The sequence below is a fragment of the Phaenicophaeus curvirostris genome, chromosome 14, assembly GCF_032191515.1.
Source record: "Phaenicophaeus curvirostris isolate KB17595 chromosome 14, BPBGC_Pcur_1.0, whole genome shotgun sequence".
Lineage (NCBI taxonomy): Eukaryota > Metazoa > Chordata > Aves > Cuculiformes > Cuculidae > Phaenicophaeus > Phaenicophaeus curvirostris.
Window position 1 is genome coordinate 7091977 of NC_091405.1, and position 20242 is coordinate 7112218.

The 20242-nt window shown below is 63.2% G+C and overlaps 4 protein-coding genes across 8 annotated transcripts; 3 read left to right on the forward strand and 1 right to left on the reverse strand.

The window, feature by feature from the left end:
* Positions 1–1832: 1832 nt before the first annotated feature.
* On the forward strand, positions 1833–8501 carry VPS9D1 (VPS9 domain containing 1). 4 transcript variants are annotated; one of them, XM_069868386.1, is made up of 16 exons: positions 1833–1907; positions 2369–2441; positions 2615–2713; positions 2807–2969; positions 3079–3193; positions 3341–3403; positions 3693–3745; positions 3830–3917; positions 4901–4986; positions 5079–5557; positions 5734–5863; positions 5932–6125; positions 6213–6294; positions 6415–6519; positions 7330–7446; positions 8367–8501. In XM_069868386.1, exons 1-15 carry the CDS (start codon positions 1857–1859, stop codon positions 7403–7405), a joined length of 1857 nt encoding a protein of 618 aa, XP_069724487.1. In that variant the 5' UTR covers positions 1833–1856; the 3' UTR covers positions 7406–7446; positions 8367–8501. The 4 variants fall into 4 exon arrangements, with proteins under 4 accessions (XP_069724487.1, XP_069724490.1, XP_069724489.1 ...); XM_069868389.1 differs by having other exon boundaries at positions 3082–3193; XM_069868388.1 differs by lacking the exon at positions 8367–8501 and adding an exon at positions 7962–8026.
* Positions 7963–9248, forward strand: SPATA2L (spermatogenesis associated 2 like). Its single transcript, XM_069868803.1, has 2 exons — positions 7963–8289; positions 8367–9248. The coding sequence occupies exons 1-2, from the start codon at positions 7963–7965 to the stop codon at positions 9246–9248; spliced, it is 1209 nt and encodes a 402-aa protein (XP_069724904.1).
* A 477-nt stretch (positions 9249–9725) lies between these two features.
* CDK10 (cyclin dependent kinase 10) lies at positions 9726–13742 on the reverse strand. 2 transcript variants are annotated; one of them, XM_069868118.1, is made up of 13 exons: positions 13634–13742; positions 12911–12983; positions 12604–12675; positions 12407–12509; positions 12182–12263; positions 11684–11751; positions 11325–11377; positions 11131–11200; positions 10953–11012; positions 10720–10843; positions 10507–10646; positions 10318–10370; positions 9726–10245 (listed from the first exon to the last, which is right to left on the reverse strand). In XM_069868118.1, the coding sequence occupies exons 1-13, from the start codon at positions 13727–13729 to the stop codon at positions 10142–10144; spliced, it is 1098 nt and encodes a 365-aa protein (XP_069724219.1). In that variant the 5' UTR covers positions 13730–13742; the 3' UTR covers positions 9726–10141. The 2 variants fall into 2 exon arrangements, with proteins under 2 accessions (XP_069724219.1, XP_069724220.1); XM_069868119.1 differs by having other exon boundaries at positions 9727–10245; positions 13612–13635.
* A 219-nt stretch (positions 13743–13961) lies between these two features.
* CHMP1A (charged multivesicular body protein 1A) lies at positions 13962–19878 on the forward strand. The gene is made up of 7 exons (XM_069868120.1): positions 13962–14056; positions 14257–14276; positions 14788–14865; positions 15260–15406; positions 15959–16087; positions 16821–17008; positions 17747–19878. Exons 1-7 carry the CDS (start codon positions 14050–14052, stop codon positions 17766–17768), a joined length of 591 nt encoding a protein of 196 aa, XP_069724221.1. The 5' UTR covers positions 13962–14049; the 3' UTR covers positions 17769–19878.
* The last annotated feature ends 364 nt before the right edge of the window (positions 19879–20242 follow it).

The window sequence follows — 20242 nt, forward strand, 5'->3', positions numbered from 1 at the left end:
ACACACTCCAGCTCCTTCCCCAGCTCCTTTCTCTTCTCCAGACACGCTCCAGCCCCTTCCCCAGCTCCTTTCTCTTCTCCAAACATGCTCCAGCCCCTTCCCCAGTTTCCTTCTCTTCTCCATACACGCTCCAGCCCCTTCCCCAGCTCCTTTTTCTTCTCCAGACACACTCCAGCCACTTCCCCAGCTCACTTTTCTTCTCCAGACACGCTCCAGCCACTTCCCAGCTCCCTTATCTTCTCCAGACACACTCCAGCCCCTTCCCCAGCTCCTTTCTCTTCTCCAAACACGCTCCAGTCCCTTCCCCAGGTCCTTTCTCTTCTCCGGACACACTCTAGCCCCTCAATGTTCTTCTCGGAGCGAGGGGCTCTAAACTAAACCCAGGATTCAAGGTGCAGCCTCACTGGTGCTGAGTACAGGGGCATCATCATTTCTGCTGGCCAGGCTGTTTCTGTGGCCAAGGGAGCCACAAGCCAAGATGCCACTGGCCTTCTTGGCCACCTGGGCTCATGTTCAGCTGCTGTCAACCAACACCCCCAGGTCCTTTTCTACCAGCTTCCCAGCTGCTCTTCCCCTCCTCTTCCCCAAGCCTGGAGCTGCACAAGGCTGTTGTGTCCCAAGTGCAAGATTCTGCACTTCCCCTTCTTAAACCTCATCCCGTTGGTCTCAGCCCATTGATCCAGCCTGGCCAGACCCCTCTGTGGAGCCTCCCTGCCCTCCAGCAGATTCACACTCTCTCCCAGCCCAGTGTCACCTGTGAACCCACTAAGAGTTCAATGACCTGGATGAAGGCACTGAGTGCACCCTTTGCAGGTTGACAGGTGACACTAAGCTGGGAAGAAGTGTGGATCTGCTGGAGGGTAGGGAGGCTCCAAAGGGATCTGAACAAGCTCGGCTGATAGGCTGAGACCAGTGGGATGAGGTATAGCAAGGCCAAATGCCAGGTCCTGCACTTGGGGCACAACAACCCTGAGCAGCTACAGACTAGGAGAAGTCTGGCTGGAAACTGCCTGGAGGAGAGGGACCTGGGGGTGTTGGTTGACAGCGACTGAACATGAGCCAGCAGGGGCCCAGGTGGCCAAGAAGGCCAATGGCATCTTGGCTTCGATCAGAAATGGTGTGACCAGCAGGTCCAGGGAGGTTCTTCTCCCTCTGGACTTGGCACTGGTGAGACCGCTCCTCGAATCCTGTGTTCAGTTCTGGGCCCCTCACCACAAGAAGGATGTTGAGGCTCTGGAGCGAGTCCAGAGAAGAGCAACGAAGCTGGTGAAGGGGCTGGAGAACAGGCCTTACAAGGAGCGGCTGAGAGAGCTGGGGGTGTTTAGGCTGGAGGAGGCTGAGGGGAGACCTCATTGCTCTCTCCAACTACCTGAAAGGAGGTTGTGGAGAGGAGGGAGCTGGGCTCTTCTCCCAGGTGACAGGGGACAGGACGAGAGGGAATGGCCTCAGGCTCTGCCAGGGGAGGTTCAGGCTGGATGTCAGGAAAAAAATTGTCACAGAAAGTGTCATTGGGCACTGGAACAGCTGCCCAGGGAGGGCGTTGAGTCCCCTTCCCTGGAGGTGTTTAAGGGACGGGTGGACGAGGCGCTGAGGGACATGGATTGATGGGAATGGTTGGACTCGATGATCCGGTGGATCTTTTCCAACCTAGTGATTCTATGATTCTATGAATCCCTTGGACGCAGAGGACGCAGCGCCCCCTATCTCTCGGCGGACCCCGCTGCTGCCGCCGCCGCCGCCGCCCGGTCGCGCGGTTCGGTTCCGCCATGGCGGCGGCGGGCGGTGGCGGCCCCGGGGGCTCTGCCGGGGGCTCAGGCGGGGGCTCAGCCGGCGGGGGCCGAGCGCTGCAGAGCGCCATGAGGGCGGCGAGCGGGGCCCTGGAGATGGACAGCGCCGGGCGGGCGCGGGTGAGCGCGGGGAGCCGGCACCGGGGCGGCGTTCCTGGGGATCCCGGGCACCGGGGGGCTGGGGACCCTCAGGGGTTGAGGGGAGGGGCAGGCTGGGGGACTGGGGGTCCCCGCAGCCCCGACACTCCCAAGAGGACCCGGTCCTGCCCCCCCAGCGTCCCACCGGGGTTGCAGCCCCTCGGGGTTCGGGGGCCCCGGGGGGCTGGGGTCTCTCCGGGGCTGGGAGGGGTCAGGCTGGGGGTCCCCGCAGCCCCGACACCCCTGGGAGGGCCCGATCCGGACCCCCAGGGCTCCCCCAACCTCTTCCACTGAGGGGGTCACTGGGAGGGAAGGGTCTCTGCAGGGTTGGGGCTCTGGGGGTCCCTGCTGCCCTGACGGCCCCGGGAAGGGCCCGATCCTGCCCCCCGGCCGCATCCCCCCTGCCCGCAGGGGTCCCGCGGCTCAGCCCCCGTCTCTGGCAGGAGGCCTACGTGGAGTACCTGAAGAGCATCACCCTCATCGCCCAGGCGCTGCAGGACGAGGCTGCAGGGACAGGTGGGGACCCCGGCCCTCGTGGCCCCCCCAAAGCTCTCCCCGGGGCCGCAGGGAGGGCAGGGCCCGTGGGAGACCCTGACGCCCTGTCCCTCCCCGCAGATGGGAGCAAGAGCCAAAAGTGATGTTGCGCTCGGCCTCCCTCGGCCGTGTCTCCTCTTCTCTGTGTTCTCCAGACGGATCCCTGGCGGGTGATCTCACCCCCGACACTCCAAAGATGCTGAAGCTGGCAGAGCAGTGCCTGGAGAGAGTCAAGTCCATCGCAGCGGCGCTGGGTGAGCGAGGGCACCCTGCTTCGAGGAGCTGGGTCCCCACGCTGGGGCCAGGCTGGTGGCAGGGGGGCAGCTGACCTTCCCTTCCCTCCTTAGGGAAAGCCCAGGCAAAACTGGCTGCGCAGGAACGGAGCCGTGGCCCTGCTCCCCTACCCAGGCACCGACGGGTCTTCTCAGACGAGGGGGGCAAGCTTTCTCCCTTCCTGCCACCGGAGATCTTCCAGAAGCTGCAGATTGCGGAGGCGCAGAGTGCGCGGAAGTATGTGGTGTGCTGTGTGCCCTGCTCTGCCGGGGTCCCAGGCTGGGGGCATGGCAGGAAGGGGCCCTGGATTGTGTCACCAGTGGTGGGTGCTGAGGGCTGGTTCCAGCAGGGAGCTGACGCCACTGGAGGAGGCATCTCTGCAGAACCAGAAGCTGAAGGCAGCGTATGAGGCACGAGTGGCACGGCTGAACCCCAGCCAGGCCGTGCAGAAGACCTCCCTGGCAAGTGGGGAGTTCTGCTGGGTGGGAGGCCGGGGCTGGGAGCAGAGAGGGTACCTGTGGTGCCCCAGGGGCCCCCTGCTCCATGCCTGCCATGCGGCTGGCCACGGGCCTTGGGCAGGCATCCCCAACACGTCAACTGCCTCGCAGACGCTGTCCCTGCAGCGCCAGATGATGGAGAACCTGGTGATTGCCAAGGCCCGGGAGGAGACCGTATCCTTCCTGGTGGGGAGAGCTCTGAATGCTGGCCCTGCGGCTGTACTGGGCTCCAGCAGAGCCCCACACGCTGCCCAGGTGCCTGTGCCCTGTCTGTGGGCTGCACCCATCCCACACAGGCTTTTGGGGTCCCAGTCCTGTCCTGCTACCGGCTGATGGGAGGGTTGGAGGTGGAGGAAGGGCCAGTCCTGGCCCCCAGGCTGCTGGGACTGTGCTGAGGCAGTGGGCGAGCGGTGCCGGCTGGGTGATGTGGGAACTATGGAGCCTTAACTCTGCCGTGGCTCAGCTGCAGCGGAAAATGGAGGAGCGGCGGCTGCGGCTGCAGGAGGCTGCCAACAGGTGAGTGTTGGTGTCACAGCGGGGACCCCGCAGGTGCAGGGGCCACCCTGGCAGTGCCCTCACCCTGGACTGTTGCATCCCCAGGAGATTCTCCAGCAGTGTGGCGCTCACCCCCGAGGAGCAGGAGCAGAGGGCCCTCTATGCTGCCATCCTCGAGTATGAGCAGGATCATGTGAGTACACGCTGGATGCTGCTGCGGTGGCTGTGGTGGGTGCCGGATGCACGCTGCCCGCGGGTGCTGGGGGGCAGGAGGCTTGACGCCCCTGGGTGCTGCTGGGGTGGGATGCTGCGCTGTCCACAGGCCCTGTGGGCGCAGAGACACTGTGCCATAGAATCATAGAATCCCCAGGTTGGAAAAGACCCACCAGATCATTGAGTCCAACCATTCCCATCAATCCCTAAACCATGTCCCTCAGCACCTCATCCAGCCGTCCTTTAAACACCTCCAAGGAAGGTGACTCAACCTCCTCCCTGGGCAGCTGTTCCAGTGCCCAACGACCCTTTCTGTGAAAAATTTTTTCCTGACATCCAGCCTGAACCTCCCCTGGCGGAGCCTGAGGCCATTCCCTCTCGTCCTGTCCCCTGTCACTTGGGAGAAGAGCCCAGCTCCCTCCTCTCCACAACCTCCTTTCAGGTAGTTGGAGAGAGCAATGAGGTCTCCCCTCAGCCTCCTCTTCTCCAGGCTAAACACCCCCAGCTCTCTCAGCCGTTCCCCATAAGGCCTGTTCTCCAGCCCCTTCCCCAGCTTTGTTGCTCTTCTCTGGACTCGCTCCAGAGCCTCAACATCCTTCTTGTGGTGAGGGGCCCAGAACTGAACACAGGATTCGAGGAGCGGTCTCACCAGTGCCGAGTCCAGAGGGAGAATAACCTCCCTGGACCTGCTGGTCACACCGTTTCTGATCCAAGCCAAGATGCCATTGGCCTTCTTGGCCACCTGGGCCCCTGCTGGCCCATGTTCAGTCGCTGTCAACCAACACCCCGAGGTTCCTCTCCTCCAGGCAGCTTTCCAGCCAGACTTCTAGTCTGTAGCTCTGCATAGGATTGTTGTGCCCCAGGTGCACCCTTGGGGCAGGACATTGTGCCATGGGGCAGGTTGTTGTGCCGTGGGGCCCGGTGCCCTGCCAGCGTTACTGACAAGCCACGGATGCTCCCCAGGACTGGCCTAGGCAGTGGAAGGCCCGGCTGAAGCGAAGCCCGGCAGACCTCTCCCTGGTGTCGGGGCTCTTCTCCTGCCTCCTCAGGTAGCACTGGGGTGGGAAAGGGCCCTGCTCAGAGTGAGGGGACTGTGCCTGCTTGCCAGGGCCCCCTGCCCACCCCTTCCCTCTGCTTCCAGCTTCCCTGACCACCCCATCGCCCAGCTCCTGCGGCAGCTGCAGTGCGCGGTGTACGCCCGCCTCTACCCGGCCGTCAGCCAGGCCGACGCCACCCCTGCCTCCCCCACCGGCCTCTCCTTCCTCTCGCTGGACATGGGGGGCTCGCTGCCCGCCGAATCGGGGGGTCGCAGGCTCCGAGCTTCCCGCAGCCTCCACTGCATGTTCTCTGTGCCCGAGCACGGCACAGCAGGGCTGCGGCACAGCCTGTCCAGCACACCCCTTGCCGATGGCAGCCCTGGCACGCCGAGAGCAGAGGGTGGCTGGTCGGGGCCGGTGGCAGCCCCCCAGACCCCCCGCGAGAGCTCCTTCGAGGACCTGGAGCGGTTCCTGGCGTCGCCTGAGGTCTGGGCTCCCGGGGACCCCCCAGCCGGCCCCGGGAAGGAGACGGCGCTGCCGGAGCAGCTGAAGGGCATCGTGCGGGACATCCACAACGCCATCGGTGAGGGGTGGCGGCCGGGGTCGGCCAGGGCTCTCCTCAGCTGTGGGCTCTCTGCGGGAGGAGGGGGCACCCTGCGCCCCGTTGTTTTATCCCGGGTGAACTCGGGATACAGGGTGGGGAGGATGAGGGTCTCGCCAGCACCCACCAAGTGTGCTGTGTAACTTGTCCCTTCCCAGACAGGCTGCTGTCCCTGACGTTCCTGGCCTTCGAGGGGCTGAACACCGCCGCCGGCAAGGACCAGTGCCTGGCCTGCCTGGAGGAGGCTTTCTTCCCCCAGCTCTGGGCACCGCTGCTGGCCCTCTACAGGTACGGCCAGGCTGGACCCCCACGGCCCCCCAGAACCCTTCCCGGCACCCCCTGACCTCTGCCCCCAGGAGCGTGCATCGGCCCCGGGAGGCAGCCCTGGCTCGCAGCATGGAGCGGCACCGGCACGCCAGCCCCGCCGACATGGGGCTGTCCTCGCGGCTCTTCCCCCCGGCCCCCGGCTGCCCCGCGTACGGCTCCGCCATCGAGGATCTGCGCCTCATCCCGCTGGAAACCTGTCCCCGCAGGAAGCTGGAGTGCATTGGTGCGTGGCCAGAGGGGGCTGCGGTGGTGGTGGGGCCTGGGGCGGGAGGGTGCCAGGATGGCCCTCAGCACCCACTCTGTGCCGTAGTGCGAGCCCTGCGCGGCATCTGCGAGTGTGCCGAGGAATACTGCGGCTCCCGGGACGGCCGGGCCCCCGCCTCGGCTGCCATGTGAGTACAGGGACATGGTGGGCAGCAGAACCGAGACTGGTGTGGGTTCCTGCTGTCAGGGGGGTGTCGGGGCTGGCCGTTGCCGTTCCCGGCATGGCTAACAATTCCCGTTGGCGGCAGCGGAGCAGACGACCTGTTGCCCATCCTGTCCTACGTGGTGCTGCAGACGGGGCTGCCCCAGCTGCTCTCCGAGTGCGCCGCCATGGAGGAATTCATCCATGAGGGGTAGGTACCTGGGGAGGTCCGGGGCCAACCGAGCTGCTGGGGCTGCGGTGCGGGGAGGGAGCCGGGCAGGGCTCCGGTGGCCTGGCTGTGAGAGGTGATGGTGTCTTGGTCGCGATGGTGTCCTGGCGGTGGTGGTGTCCCAGCCGTGGTAGTGTCTTTACCATGATGGTGCTCCAGCCATGGTGGCCAGCAGATCCAGGGGGGTTATTCTCCCTCTGTACTCGGCACTGGTGAGACCGCTCCTCGAATCCTGTGTTCCGTTCTGGGCCCCTCACCACAAGAAGGATGTTGAGGGAATGGTTGGACTGGATGATCCGGTGGGTCTTTTCCAACCTGGTGATTCTATGATTCTGTGTCACAGCCCTGTCAGTGTCTGGGCTGTGACAGTGACCTGGTGTCCTGGCCACAGTGGTGAACTGGCTTTTTGGTGTCACATCCTTGCGTTGATGCTGTCCCTGCCGTGCAGTGCCCATGGTGTCCATGGCGATGTCCCAGCCGTGTCCCAGTCCGGACACTGTCCCTGCTCTGATGCTGTCCCAGCTGGGTGGTGGTTGTGGCGGTGTCCGTCGCTGTGCTGATGCTCACGTCTTGGCCACAGTGGCATCTGGGGCAGTGTCAGTATCAGTGCCTGTGTCTGTGGTGGTGCCCATGTGAGTGTTGGTGCTGGTGTCAGTGTCCGTGTCGGGGCCTGTGGTGGTGTTGGTCGGTGCTGGTGTCTGTTTCGGTGTCCGTGTTGGTTGGAGCCCATGGCAGTGCTGGTATCAGTGTTGATGCCGGTGCCGACTGCTGACACTGAGCCGCGGTGCGCAGGTACCTGATCGGGGAGGAGGGGTACTGCCTGACATCCCTGCAGAGCGCCCTGTCCTACGTGGAGACCCTGCAGTGACGAGGTGGCACCGGGGGACCCCAGCCCGCGCCCACCGGCAGGTGCTGCAGCTCCCGGGGCGGGGGGTGGGGGAACCGGACGGGACTTCCCTGGCTTGGGGGGGTCCCGGTGGGGGGAGTGGGGAGGGGTGCCTAGTGTGACCCTGGAGGCGGGGGGGACACCGGGAACCGCGCGGGGTCCGTGCTGGGGGGCGCGGGGGGGGGCCCGCGGTGTTCCTCCCGGCCGCCGGGGGGCGCTGTGGGGCGGGATGGAATGGGCGGAGCTTCTCTAATCGACCCCGCCCTTTATGGGCGTGGCCACACAGCGCCCCAGTCATGTGATCACCCTGATCATGTGATCACTCCCGTTTGACGTATGGGCGTGGCCTAATCTAGCCACGCCCCCAGTCACAAACAAAACATAGTGGGGGCGTGGTCTCTGTGGGCCCCGCGCGTCGTGACGTAATCACGCAGGAGGCGGAAGCGGCGGCCACGCGGGGCCGGAAGCGCCGTTCGCCCCGGTTCCCGAGGCGGAGGCGGCGGGGCGCTCGCCGTGGCTGACGCGGCTCCCGCAGCAGGATGTGCGCGGGCTCGGCGCGGCGGCAGGAGCGGGACGAGTACCGGCACGAGTACCGGCGCTGCCTCGAGCGCGCCTTCCGCCGCGGCCGCGCCGGGGCCTGCGCCGACCCCGCCTTCACGGAGCGGCTGCGGGGCCGCCTGCGCGCGGAGCCGGCGCTGCTGTCCGCCCTGCAGGACGACGGCCCCGCGCTGCTGGCCCGCGGGCTGCGGGGCCGCCCGGACCCGGTCCCGGCGCTGCGGGGCTTGGCCGACGCCTTCCGCCTGCTGGAGAGCGCGGCCGCCAACCTCTACCTCTGCCCCTGGCGCAGGGAGTTCGGCACCGTCCAGGTGGGGAGCGCGGCCCCGGGGGGGGAGGGGGGGGGGCGCGAGGGACCCTCAGTCGTGACCCCCTGTTCTCCTTGCAGACCTTCTCCGGCGCCTACGTCCACCTCCTGCGCCCGGTGCTCCCCGAAGCTGACCTGGTGCAGATTTTCAGCCGGCTGGGCTACGAACAGCGGGACCCGCACAGCCTGGTCCTGTCCCAGCCGCCCCCCGGGCCCGAGCTGGCTGCCGCCGCCTGCGGGTTCTTCGCCTGCTGGCTGGAGTGTGAAATCCTGGCAGGGATGGTGCTGCGGCTCCAGCCGCGCCGGCTGCCCCTCGAGGACCTGCTGGAAGCACGCCGGCCAGCCGAGGACGTGGACACCTGCATGAAGATGCTGCAGCACAAGGCGGCTGACAACTGCGATGACAGCCTGGATCTCTACCAGGAGCTGCCGGCCAGCCCCAGGGACCCCAGGGAAGAGGACACAGACCCCCCAGCGCTGTGGAGGGACCCTGGCAGCCCGTGGGATGCTCAGGACGGGCCCAGGAGGGGCTGGGACTGCTGCAGAGATGGCAGCCTTGGGCAGGAGCCAGTGCCCTCCACAGGCAACCTCAACCTGGACACCTCTTCCTCCTCCTCTCGCCTCTTCCTGGAGCAGGAGCTCGGCCCGGCTGGCAGCGTGCTCTCCACTCTAGCCGTGGGGAGAAGCCCCGAGGTGCTGGGAGAGCCCCTGGCTTTGCCCCCCGCCGTCCCGCAGGAAGCCCCCGAGCTGCCCTGCTACCAGCTACACTCCTGCTTGCGCCAGGGCGCGCTGCCCTCCTACTGCTGCACCACCTGCCAGCAGCTCCACTCCGGCACCTGTGCGGCCGGGCACGACTGCCGCAGCCGGCACCGCGGCCAGGAGCTGCGCAGCGAGAGGCAGCAGCGGCTCTGGCTGCAGCGGACAGAGGTGGACATGCTGCTAGCTGATAACTCCTCATCTTGACACTCCTGGAGCGCCACCGATGCCTGTCTCCGTCTCCCTGCAGCCAGAAGGGAACGGGGACATGGCCACTGCTCAGCCTGAGGGACGCCGAGCTCATCCCACTGGGAGGTTGTGAAGCGTGCGCTGTTCTCCGCTTGCCCCCCTGCCCCGGGGCAGTAGGAGCCTGCTGTGCTCCGGGAGGATGGGCCCTTGCTCCAGCCCTGGCATTGTTGCTGTAAACGGCTTGGTGCGTCTCAGTAAAGCGTCATGGCTGCCTCGCAGCGTGTTGTCTCCTGCCCTGCTGGGGGGAAAGGCGCCTGCTCCCAGGGAAGGGGCAGGGCCTGCAGTGCCATCCGATGCTACGTTGCCTTTGCGGGAGCAGCTCCCAGTTAAGGCCAGGGGCAGAACTATGTGGCACAATGCAAGGAGAACTGGGGTGCAGCTTCTCCCAGCCCAGCTGGAGCCAAAAGATGAGGCGATTCACTCCCCACTGCTGCTGCTGGTAGCTAATTTTATTGACAGCAAAGTCAGGGTAACCCACACAGTCAGCACCAACCGAGGGCCCTGCGGGACAGGGCTGGCCCTGCCAGCACCACGGCCTCTCCCTCCTGAGGCCCAGGGGGACCTGAGCCCCATCTTTCCTCTCTCCCAGCCCAGGGAAGAGGCAAGCACAGGGCTGGAATGTGCCTGCAGCTCTCGGGGCTGCCCTCACCCAGCCCCAGGGCAGAACGTGTACAAGGTGAGGGTTGCAGCGCTCTGCCAACGCAGCCGGGCCATCCCCATGCCGATGCAGGGAGGGGAATTCCAGTTGGGAGCCATCCCAGAAAGGGATGGGGGTTGCGGTGCCAGTGCTGTTCTGCTGAGGAAAGCCATCCCTGCTGGCATATGCCGTGCCTCCTCCCCCAGGCCGGGGCTCAGGGCTTGCTGCGCTTGGCCTGGCTCTCTGTCCCCGCGCTGGTGGTGGCTGCGCGCTTGTTGCGGTGGTGGGGGAAGGTGGGCATGAGCTCCGGCTCACAGGCTGTGGGGGCAGAGCCAGGGCTCAGTGGGGCCCAGAGCACCCCAGCCCTGCCCCGAGGGGAATTTAACTTACGCAGAGGCTTCTCCTTGAAGTAGGAGCTCTCCAGGCAGTCTTTTGCTGTTGCCCTGCGGGGATGAGGGATGTGGCAGGCACCCCCAAGATTCTGTGCAGCCCTAGGGGGGGGCTGCGTGACACGGGCAGTGCCAGCTGGAGGCAGGTCTCCTCCTCCCCTGCCCACGCAGAGCTGCGGATGGCGCTTACCGCTTCTTGGGGTCATACATGAAGAGGAAGTTGAGCAGCCGCAGCCCGGCCTCCGACAGCCAGGGGAACTTGTGCTTGAGGTTGTTGTAGGGCTGCTTCCGCAGGGTGTACTGACTCACCAGGGGCAGCTTGGAGAAACCCTGTGGGGGCCGGGAGCGTGAGGCGGACGTGGGGACAGCAGGGAGAGCAGGCACAAGCAGGGGCTGTGCTCACCGGCCAGATGTTTTCGTTGGGCGTCCCTAGGAGCTGCACGATGAGGTCGATCTGGTGGATCTCGGAGGTGCCTGGCAGCAGCGGTTTGTGCGCCAGCAGCTCAGCAAGGATGCAGCCCAAAGCCCTGCAGAGAAGATGATGTGCAGGAGTTAGCTGGGGCTGGAGAAGCACCTCCATTGATCCCCCAGCTGCAGTTCTGCAGCCTCCTCAGCCCCCTCCTGCCCGCGCCTTACCACATGTCGATGGCGGTGGTCTGGGTCGTCATCCCCAGCAGCAGCTCGGGTGCTCGGTACCTGGACAGGGGACAGCACCGTCTCCAGGTGCTTTCCTCCAGCTAGAGGAAAGGAAGCCCTCGCGAGGGCTTGCCCGCGTCACCCCGAGCCAGCGTGGCCCCTCACACCGACCGCTCACCACAGCGTGACAACTTTGGGGGTCATGGGCTTCGGGGGCATCCCGTAGGTGCGTGCCAGTCCAAAATCAGCTGCAACAGGGGAGACTCAAGATGAGGAGATGAGCAAGCTCCTCGCTCTGACAGTGTCAGGGAGCGGAGGGAGAGCTGCGAGCACATCCACAACAGGAGGGCAACAGGCAGCTGCCGGGCTCACCTATCTTCACGCAGCCTTTGTCAGTCATGAGCAGGTTGGACACCTTCAGATCCCTGGGGGGAAACGGAGAGCGGCTGGTCAGCACTGTCCTTCAGCCATGGCTCTTCCCATACCTGTGTTTCCCTGCTTGCAAGCGGGCCCAGAGCTGAGTCTTCATTGGGAGAAGCGAATCTCATCATTCAGCAGCCTCCCTGCTCCACATGGAGCAACCAGTTCACCTACAGCTACTCCACGCCGTGCTCCTTGCTTGCAGGACACGGGTGGCAAAGAATGACACCACAGTGAGGGCTCAGCAGGCTCCCTCCCGTCAGCCCCCGTCCCCACATCCCCTTTCCCACCACCTGTCCTGCTGCTCCCACCTGTGGATGATGTAGTTCTCATGAAGGTATTGCAGGCCCTTGAGGACTTGCAGAACGATGCACTTTACCTGGAGACAGAGGACAGGAACACCACCATCTGCGAGAGCAACACCAACCAGGCAAAGTCCCAGAGGTCAAACCCACTCGGGTGCTGTGCAGTCTGCCCTGTCTGTCACTGCTCTGCAGTGCATCAGTCCCCATGTCCTTCCAGAATAACTCACAAGCTGCTTGGGACATTTTCTTCCAGTTCTGTTTCCCTACCAGTTTGCTCCAACCCAAAACCCAGCCTGGAAAGTCCCTGGAGCATTCTGTGAAAACCAGCTAAGCCCAGGCTCCCCACATGGCCTGGGAATCCCAGCTCCTCTGGCATTCCCCAGCCCTGCTGAAGGTGCAGGGATCGCAAGGTTTGGGGAGTCCACACTGATGCCCAGTGGGTTCTAGTTGGAGTGGCAGCAACTCTGCAGCGGTGATGTACCTAAAACCTGACCCAACGTTTACCTGAGCCTCTGAAAAAGGTGTCTGCATGTTCTCGAGAAGGCTGGCCAGGTCCTGCTCGCAGTAGCCCATCACCAGGAAAATGCTGTCATAGGCAAGAGAGTCAGGAGCTCCCAGGACACCCCTCTGGTGCCCCAGCACTCATAGCAGAGGTCTGTGCTGTGAGAGGCAGCTCAGGGGACTGAGAAGGGTCTGCAAGGCAGAGAAGACAAAGCTGGGGATTCTCACCTCTCCAAATGGTTCCCTACAACCACCTCCTTCAGCTCCACAATGTTGGGGTGCCGAAGCTGAAGGAGCAGGGTGATCTCCCGCAGGCTGCTGATGGGCATTCCTGCAGGAAGCAAAAGCCGCGCTGCACGACTGCTGCTCCTGGTCACCATTAGAGCCACCCTGCTGCCACCACAGCTCCCCTGCTCCTTCATTACCATCCTTCTCATTGTCCATCCGCACCTTCTTCAACGCCACGGTCTCATCTGTCACAGTGTCCCGGGCCCGGTCTGGAAGAGCAGCACAGGCCAGACACTCAGCACCAGAATGCGAACACTGGGTTTGTCATGAGCCAGCAAAATCCCAGGGCTGATGAGCCTCCTCTCGGCCTCAGTGTCCCTCACAGCACCCCCAGCCCAAGCTGCCTCTGCTGCCAGGAGCGGGGCAGATGGGTTGCAGCCCCTCCTTCTGCCCAGGAACTGGCTCTGCCCCAGGCCTGGAGAGTGTAGCCAGTGTCACACTCACACACTATGCCATAGGTGCCCTCTCCAATCCGATTCAGCTTCTCAAACTCCTTCACACTCCGGCATCTTCCCAGCTGGAAGCAAAGAGTGACATCACATGCAAGCGCTGTCTCTGGGGCAGCCCCGAGAGGTTTCTCACCAACCTTCATAGGGACACAGCCCCTTGGTGGCAGCCTAAAGCTACACCCCTCCCTCTCCCCGGGCAGCCTGCGGTGCCACTCTGGTGCTTACAGAGCAAACCAGAGGTTTGGAAATGCTGCAGGCACATGAGCTCAGCTAGTGGCCCTTCTGACCCCAGCTCTATGCTCACTCTCCAGCCCCATCACCACGACTGCTGAGGAGCCTCCCTGTGCCCAGCTGGCAGGGCCGGGTCTGCGGGCGCTGCACGCTGTCTGGCTCCATTCCTGCTCCCAACGTGCTCCCACAAGGGCTGAACCTGTGTGCCCTTCAGCCTAGAGCCTCCCCATAACAGGCACAACCCCCAGCAGGGCCAGGGTCACCCCCAAGCCGTTAGCGGAACGAGCGACAGCCCCAGCGAACCCAGGGTCACCCCCCCAACCATCCCCAGCACCCAAGCAGCCCTCAGGGCCCCCAGACCCAGAGGCCTCTGAGGGGACAGAGAGGCCTTGAGGCCTCTCACTCTCTCTCTCTGCCTCTCTCTCCGCTCCTCGCCGCTTCCACAAGCCCAGAGCCCCCTCCCACCTCTCCCCACGCAGCCCCTCACCCTGTCGGCCGCCGGCACCTCGAAGAACCCGTCTCCCCGCAGGCGCCGCAGCCGCAGCGGCCCCAGCTCCCCCTCGGCCGAACCGCCCTCCGCCATGGCGACCCCCAGCGCGCGCCCGGCCCCGTCTCCGCACGCGCGGACAGACCACGCCCCCTTCCGCCTGGCCACGCCCCCATTGCTGCTGACCCCGCCCCCTCGTTGACGCGACAACTGCTTCCGTATGACCACGCCCACTCGCCCGACGTCGCGTTGCTGTATGGCCACGCCCCCTCGAGTATGGCCACGCCCCCACCGTGCGAGCGGCCCCCACGTGACCCCGGCCCAGAGCAGCTCTCGCGGGACTTGTCGCGCGCACCCCGGAAGTGGCGGTGGCGGAACCCGGAAGCGGCGGAACCCGGAAGCGGCGGCGGGGCAGGATGGACGGTAAGGGCGAGCCGGGGAAACGGGGGCTCCGCCGCGCCGGGTCGGGGTTGGGAAGGGAGGGAGCTTGTCCTGCGCGGTGGGGGCGGGGCTGGGAGCGCGTGGGGGGTGGGCGTTGGGGGCCAGGATCGGTCCCCGGTCCCGGTTCCCGCTGCCGGCTCCCGTTGCGCCATTCCTGAGTCTGTGCTTTCCTTCTTTTCTAGACACGCTCTTCCAGCTGAAGGTGAGGGCAGTGGCGGGCCCTCCGCCTCCTCTCTGTCTCGTATCTCCAGTCCCATGGGGCCGGCGACGGTGTCTGCCTCTCCGGGAGGTGCCCTGAGACCGTCCCGCCCACTGACTCACGGCTTCTCCGGCTGCCGCCCCGCAGTAGAAGGAGGCCCTGGCAGGCAGAGAGCCGCGGGGCGCCGGGGGTGCCGATGGAGCCCCGCCGATGCCGGTGGCTACGGGAAGAGGGAGCCCTTTAGCCGGGTTTGTTCTCTCGGGCCGCCGTTCCTGGGCTGTTCCCGGCTCTTCCCTTCTCGAAAGCAGGGAAAAGGGACTTCCCGGTTTGCCGTGTGATCTGGGAGATTCCACTTCTCGGTGGGATCCGTCTTCCCGGCCACCACCTGTGGCCAGAGAGTTGGGGCAACCTTGGCCGGGTTGCTGGGTGGGGGAGGCAGCTGGGGCTCTGCTCACCCTGCATCCCTGGTTCTGCTCTGCTGTATCCTGGCACTAACCCGTTGCTTGCTCCACAGTTCACAGCGAAGCAGCTGGAGAAGCTCGCAAAAAAAGCTGAGAAAGACTCTAAGGCTGAGCAAGCCAAAGTCAAAAAGGTGAGTGGGGGCTCATCCTGGGCCGGTACTGCCAGCACTCGGCGCTGTGCCAGGCAGCTGCACATCCTGCTGCGTTCCATGAAGGAACTAGGGGAAGGAGGCAGGTTCTTCCTCTCCCAGGCTCTTCTACACATACTAGCTTGGCCTCCAAGTGTTTTGAGTCCCACCCTCAGCTCTTGGCTCTGCTGGGCGGATGTGGTCCATCCCTGTGACACCAAGAGGTCACAGGGACACTGGGAGATGATACCGATTCCTCTTCAAGGGCACATTCAGCATTTTGAGGGTTACAGGACAGCTGTTTCCTGCTGGAAACCTGTCAGGCAGGATCAGAGTGTGCTTGTTTATAAACCTGTGTTGGGTTCTCAGTCCAAGCGGTTGCCCTTTACCCTTCTAGGCCCTTCAGCAGAAGAATGTGGAGTGTGCTCGTGTCTACGCAGAGAATGCCATCCGCAAGAAGAACGAGGGGCTTAACTGGCTCCGCATGTCTTCCCGGGTGGATGCAGTGGCCTCCAAGGTCCAGACAGCAGTGACGATGAAAGGGGTAAGAGCCTCTACGTGGGCGTGGGGCTTTGAGACCGGTCTGTGCTTTCTGTGGAGAGCAAACATTGGCTCTTCTGCTCTTGCTACCTCAAACTACCTTGGACTTCCCTGTCCCAGGAAAGGATCCTGCCAAGCCTTGTAGCTGGCTCCAACCCTTTCCCTCTGGTGCAGCCTGTTCCTTGCAGAGGAGCTGCTTCGTTACGGGCTGGAGTTAAATCCTTAACCCTTGGCTGCAGAGGTAGGAGAGGCTCATGCCGGGAGCCTCTTGCCTGGTGGGACGGGTAAGGGGATAGGATGGGGCCTGTCCTGCCAGGAGCGCTGTCCTGGGGTCTGCACTGACCGTGTGTGGCTGGAAAACCTGCAGGAGAAACCTGCAGCAGAGCTTGCAGAGAGCTGGCAGCAGCATCTGGAGAGTGAGCAGAGCTCGTCCTGCCTCCTAACGCTGCTGTGAGCATGAGAAATGCTGGCTTCTCTCTCACTGACCTGGGTTTCACTCTCAGCAGCCAGATGCTTTGTCTTTGGGAAGCAACTGTGAAACTATCTCCTCTTGCAGGTGACGAAGAATATGGCACAGGTGACCAAGGCCTTGGACAAGGCTCTGAGCTCCATGGACTTGCAGAAGGTGTCTGCGGTGATGGATAAATTTGAGCAGCAGGTTCAGAATTTGGATGTTCATACATCGGTAAGTGCCAGTGGTCCCTGAGGGGTTTGGGAGCTGCTGGGTTCAGGAGGGTGGGCTTGTCTCAGGTGGGTTTGTGAACGGTAATGTGCTGCCTCCCTGGAGAGAGCCGTGTCCCAGCTGTAACTTGGGCTTCTGCAGCGACATGCTGTTCCCCTCGGGGACTCCAGCCCCTGGTGTGGGAAACCCCCCAAGCTGTTCACACAGTTTTTCTCTCTGCATTTGAGGCACATGAGAGACACTGGGGAAGACATATCTCATGCTGGAGAATAAGGGAGGAGCTTGCTGGGCGAAGAGGGAGAGGTGGCAGATTGTGAGAAGAGGGCCAGTGGCTGTCCCTGGGTCGTAGCTAACTGTTACTCAGAAGCAGTCTGTGGCAGAACCAGACCTTAGAATCATAGAATCACCAGGTTGGAAGAGACCCACAGGATCATCGAGTCCAACCATTCCCATCAATCACTAAACCATGTCCCTCAGCGCCTCGTCCACTCGTCCCTTAAGCACCTCCAGGGAAGGTGACTCAACCACCTCCCTGGGCAGCTGTTCCAGTGCCCAATGACCCTTTCCGTGAAATCTTTAGCACTTTTGCTGCAGCACTGCTGTCAGGATTGAGGCTGTTCCAGCTGAGAGGGCCAGTGGCAACGTGGGATCTGCAGCTGGTTCTTTGGGGGAAGAAGGTGGGTTGGGCCGAGTGGCTTTGCCTGCAGGGCAGGGTGATGGGCTGTCTCTGTCACAGGTCATGGAGGACTCCATGAGCTCTGCTACCACGCTGACCACGCCCCAAGAGCAGGTGGACAGCCTCATCGTCCAAATCGCCGAGGAGAATGGCCTAGAGATCATGGACCAGCTCAACCAGCTCCCCGAGGGGGCTTCAGCAGTGGGAGAGAGCTCAGTCCGCTCCCAGGAAGATCAGCTGTCACGGAGGTTTGTTCTTTCCCGGGTCCTTGGTTTTCCATTGAGGCAGTTCAAATCCTTTCTAGGGATCTCACACCGATGTGAAGGGAATGAGTTATTGCTGAGTCCCCTCTCTCCTGCTCAGGCACGCCAGAGCCTGGCAGACCCATGGTACCCTGTGCAGGCGGGCGAGGTGACCCTTTGGGGATGTAGGACCACTCTGTGCCAGGAGCGGGGGTGGCTTCTGGCCCTCTGCAGCGAGAGCGCTCTTGTCTACAAGGTGCAGAACGGTTTCCCTCTGCTCTGTGCTCGCCCTCACGCAGCTGCTACCGCTCTGAGAATGCTTGGCACTGACCTTCAAACAGCTCTGGGAACAGGCTGTCTCCCTGGAACTGCCCCAGAAGAAGCTGATGAGCTTCCTTTTCTGATGCTCCCCACGCAACTGCCACTGGGGTCCATGTGGGGCCAGCCCTGAGGTGGTGGTGTGCTCCTCTGGGAGCTGGGGACAGCCCTGGGAGGTGGGCTGCAGTGGCGGGGCACCCCAAAGAGAAGCCAGGGACCCCCTCTCCACAGTACTTCGCCTCTGTTGGTGACAGATGCTCCACACTCCCCCCAGGCAGCTGTGGCTGCGTGCTCGAGGGTAGGATTTCTTGCACCTCAGCCACTGGAGGGAGGTGTCTGGGCAGAGGTATCCCTGCACGCGCTGGCTGAAGGGTCCTCCTGAGTCGCAGCCGTTCCCTGCATCTCTCACATCTGTTCCTTTTCTAGGTTGGCCGCCTTGCGGAATTAAGCTCTCCTGTTGCCCCTGCAGACTGCTGCCCCGCACTGGTCGTATAGTGTGTGGGGTGGAGGGGCCTGGGACTCCTTCCCCACCTCTGCTGAATCCTTGCTGTGACCTGCTGGCCAGGCGGAGTCTGCCGTCCCTTCCTCCAGCAACACGTCCCCAGCCCTGCCTGCCTGCATTCAGACTCTTCTTTTTGGGTGTGACGGTGATGACTTTCTCCCAGAGCAGGCAGCGATCCTGGCGGGGGGTTTCTGAGCGGAGAGTGCCTCTCTCTGGGCTGGAGGAACGCTTTGCTGGTTCTGATTTCAGGGTGTTTTTCATTTGAGGGTTGCTGCTGGTTCTCGGCAGCGTCCCATGACACAATGTCCTGATTTAACACTAAACAGATCATTCTGGGGGCGGGTTGCAGTGTCTTCTGGGGCGCTGCTCCCCTGACTCCGTGCGTAGCACACTTCTGTTATCTGTTTTAGACTGGGTCTCCGAGCCATGGGCTGAGTTTTCCTTGGGGCCCACAGCAAGGAGCTGTTTACAGGGAGCAGGGAGATCCTTACGCAGCTGCCTTCCTGTCACAGTAGTTTGGGAAGGGCTGTTTTCCTGGCTGTGGTGTTTCTGGGAAGGTTAGCGCCTTGCAGGAAGTGGAGGTTATGCCGTGGCGTCTTTTCCCTCGCAGTGACTTTCCCACGCCCCGGCTGCCCAGCGCGTAGCTGTGGGTGGTTGCCCTGTTTGCAGACTTCACCTTGCTGCTTCCTCGCTCCTTGTCCTGCCAAGCCAAACCTCCCTGGAGCTCTGTACCACAAAGTGGCCTTTGAAAAGCTTGTCCTGCCCTGCACCAGCCCCTGTGCGCGTGCGTGTAAATCCGTATGTTCCCCATTTCCAGCTGCTGCAGTCTGGAAGTGGTTATCCAGGCCCTGACCTCCCATGTGGAGCTGGTCCCAGCCTGATGTCCAGCAGCTGGGAATGGATTGCAGCAGCATCCACCCCTGGGTTCACAGTGGTGGTGGCCGCAGCCTTGTCCCCAAGTGTCCCCCCAGAGGGATGAGTGGGACAGTAAATGCTAAACCATCCTGAGAGCACGTCTGCCTGCGCTGGCAGCGGCTCATCCCCTGGGTATCTGCTGCCGTTTCCTCTCTGCTCTCCCCACCCTGCTGCATCTGATCCGTGCTGCTGGAACCTGGCTGGATTGAGTGGGCACTGCTTCCCGTGTCCCCTCTCTTCTCGCTGCTCATGAGGAAACGGGGCTGCTTGCCCTTTGGAGCCTTCACCTGGGCATGGAGTTTTCTGTGCCCATTCTTCTCTGCGACTCCCAGGCACCACTGAGCTGCTGGATTGATGGAAAGCTCCTCAGGAAGGAAATGTAGTTTCCTTTGGCTCTCACGAGGAGGAACTTTAACCTTCTTGCTGCAAGCTGTGGGGTGTGTTCCAGGCAGCTGCTGGCTGTGCTGAGCTGTGCTGTGTGCAGCCAGGGGTGACAGCTGGACCCGCTGCAGTGGGGCAGCTCTGATTCGTTGCTTTTAAAGGGAATTTTAAGGCATGCACAGCTGCCGCTTCGGGCTGTGCTGAGAGGAGGGAGGGGAAGCGTGGGGAAGAGCGAGAGGCAGCTCCCTTCCAGTGTTGGCTGCTCTCCCGGGCTGCCTGCGCAGGGCTTGCTGTGGGCCAGGGCCCATCTCCCCAGGACTTGCAGCACAAACACTTTTCACTGTTTTTCTTATTTCTTTTGAGTTCAGTGGCCTTGGCAGTATCTATCTAGTGACCGATGGAGCTGCCTTCCCCCGCGTGCCATGCTGGGGCTGCGGGGTGGTGGCCGAGGAGGAGGTGGCCTTGGGCTACAAAGTCCCTGGTGCGTGGTGGAGGGTTGGATTTTGTGCCACCTCCGGATGGACCGGGCAGAAAGCAGGAGCCCCGCTGGAGCCTTGTGCCTGCACTGCAGAGTGGGAGGGCTGGATCCTGCAGGGGTGCCAACCATGGGGCTGGGGGCGCCTCTGTCCCTGGAAATGCTCCTTCTTTTCATTGCGATGTTTCTCTGTGTTTTTTTAAAAGCTTGTCTCGTTTGCCTTTTTCTTCTTCTCCAAACCCGTGTTGATTGCCTTCTGCTGTTTTAAATAAATGGTTCCCTGAACGTCCGTCAAGCTGTGGCTGGGGGTTCAGATGCAAAGAGGGGGTCGGTTGTCCTCTCTGCCTGGGGCAGAGCGTGATGGCCGCGTCCATTCCCTCCCTGGGACAGAGAAGCCAGTGCTGAGGGGCAGCCTCCTTGCCTGCCCTCACTCCAGGGAAGGGGAGCAGTCAGCTGCAGGGCTGGAGCTCCCCACCCCTGCGGTTGCTGCCTGCAGGGGGGGTTGGAGAGGAGGGGGTGCTGGTGAGTCCCCTGCTCATCCCCTGCAGGGACCGGTTCTTGCACGCAGCCAAGCCGGGGGCAACCGGGTGAGTAGGAGCTGATGCAGCCCTGGTGCAGCCGATACTGGTTTGGGGAGGCTGAGGCAGCC

Bases quoted from the DNA above. Each gene is read 5' to 3' on its own strand.
- VPS9D1 (XM_069868386.1), top strand. From the start codon at position 1,857: ATGAGGGCGGCGAGCGGGGCCCTGGAGATGGACAGCGCCGGGCGGGCG. The intron at 2,442-2,614 runs GTGGGGACCCCG...TGTGTTCTCCAG, and splicing joins GGACGAGGCTGCAGGGACAG to ACGGATCCCTGGCGGGTGAT. The intron at 6,520-7,329 runs GTAGGTACCTGG...CGCGGTGCGCAG, and splicing joins GAGGAATTCATCCATGAGGG to GTACCTGATCGGGGAGGAGG.
- SPATA2L (XM_069868803.1), top strand. From the start codon at position 7,963: ATGTGCGCGGGCTCGGCGCGGCGGCAGGAGCGGGACGAGTACCGGCAC. The intron at 8,290-8,366 runs GTGGGGAGCGCG...TTCTCCTTGCAG, and splicing joins GGGAGTTCGGCACCGTCCAG to ACCTTCTCCGGCGCCTACGT.
- CDK10 (XM_069868118.1), bottom strand. From the start codon at position 13,729: ATGGCGGAGGGCGGTTCGGCCGAGGGGGAGCTGGGGCCGCTGCGGCTG. The intron at 10,844-10,952 runs GTAAGGCGCGGG...TCTTCTCTGCAG, and splicing joins ACCACCGCCATCGACATGTG to GGCTTTGGGCTGCATCCTTG. The intron at 10,371-10,506 runs GTAAGCGCCATC...TCATCCCCGCAG, and splicing joins ATGTATGACCCCAAGAAGCG to GGCAACAGCAAAAGACTGCC.
- CHMP1A (XM_069868120.1), top strand. The intron at 16,088-16,820 runs GTAAGTGCCAGT...TCTCTGTCACAG, and splicing joins ATTTGGATGTTCATACATCG to GTCATGGAGGACTCCATGAG. The intron at 17,009-17,746 runs GTTTGTTCTTTC...TTCCTTTTCTAG, and splicing joins GAAGATCAGCTGTCACGGAG to GTTGGCCGCCTTGCGGAATT.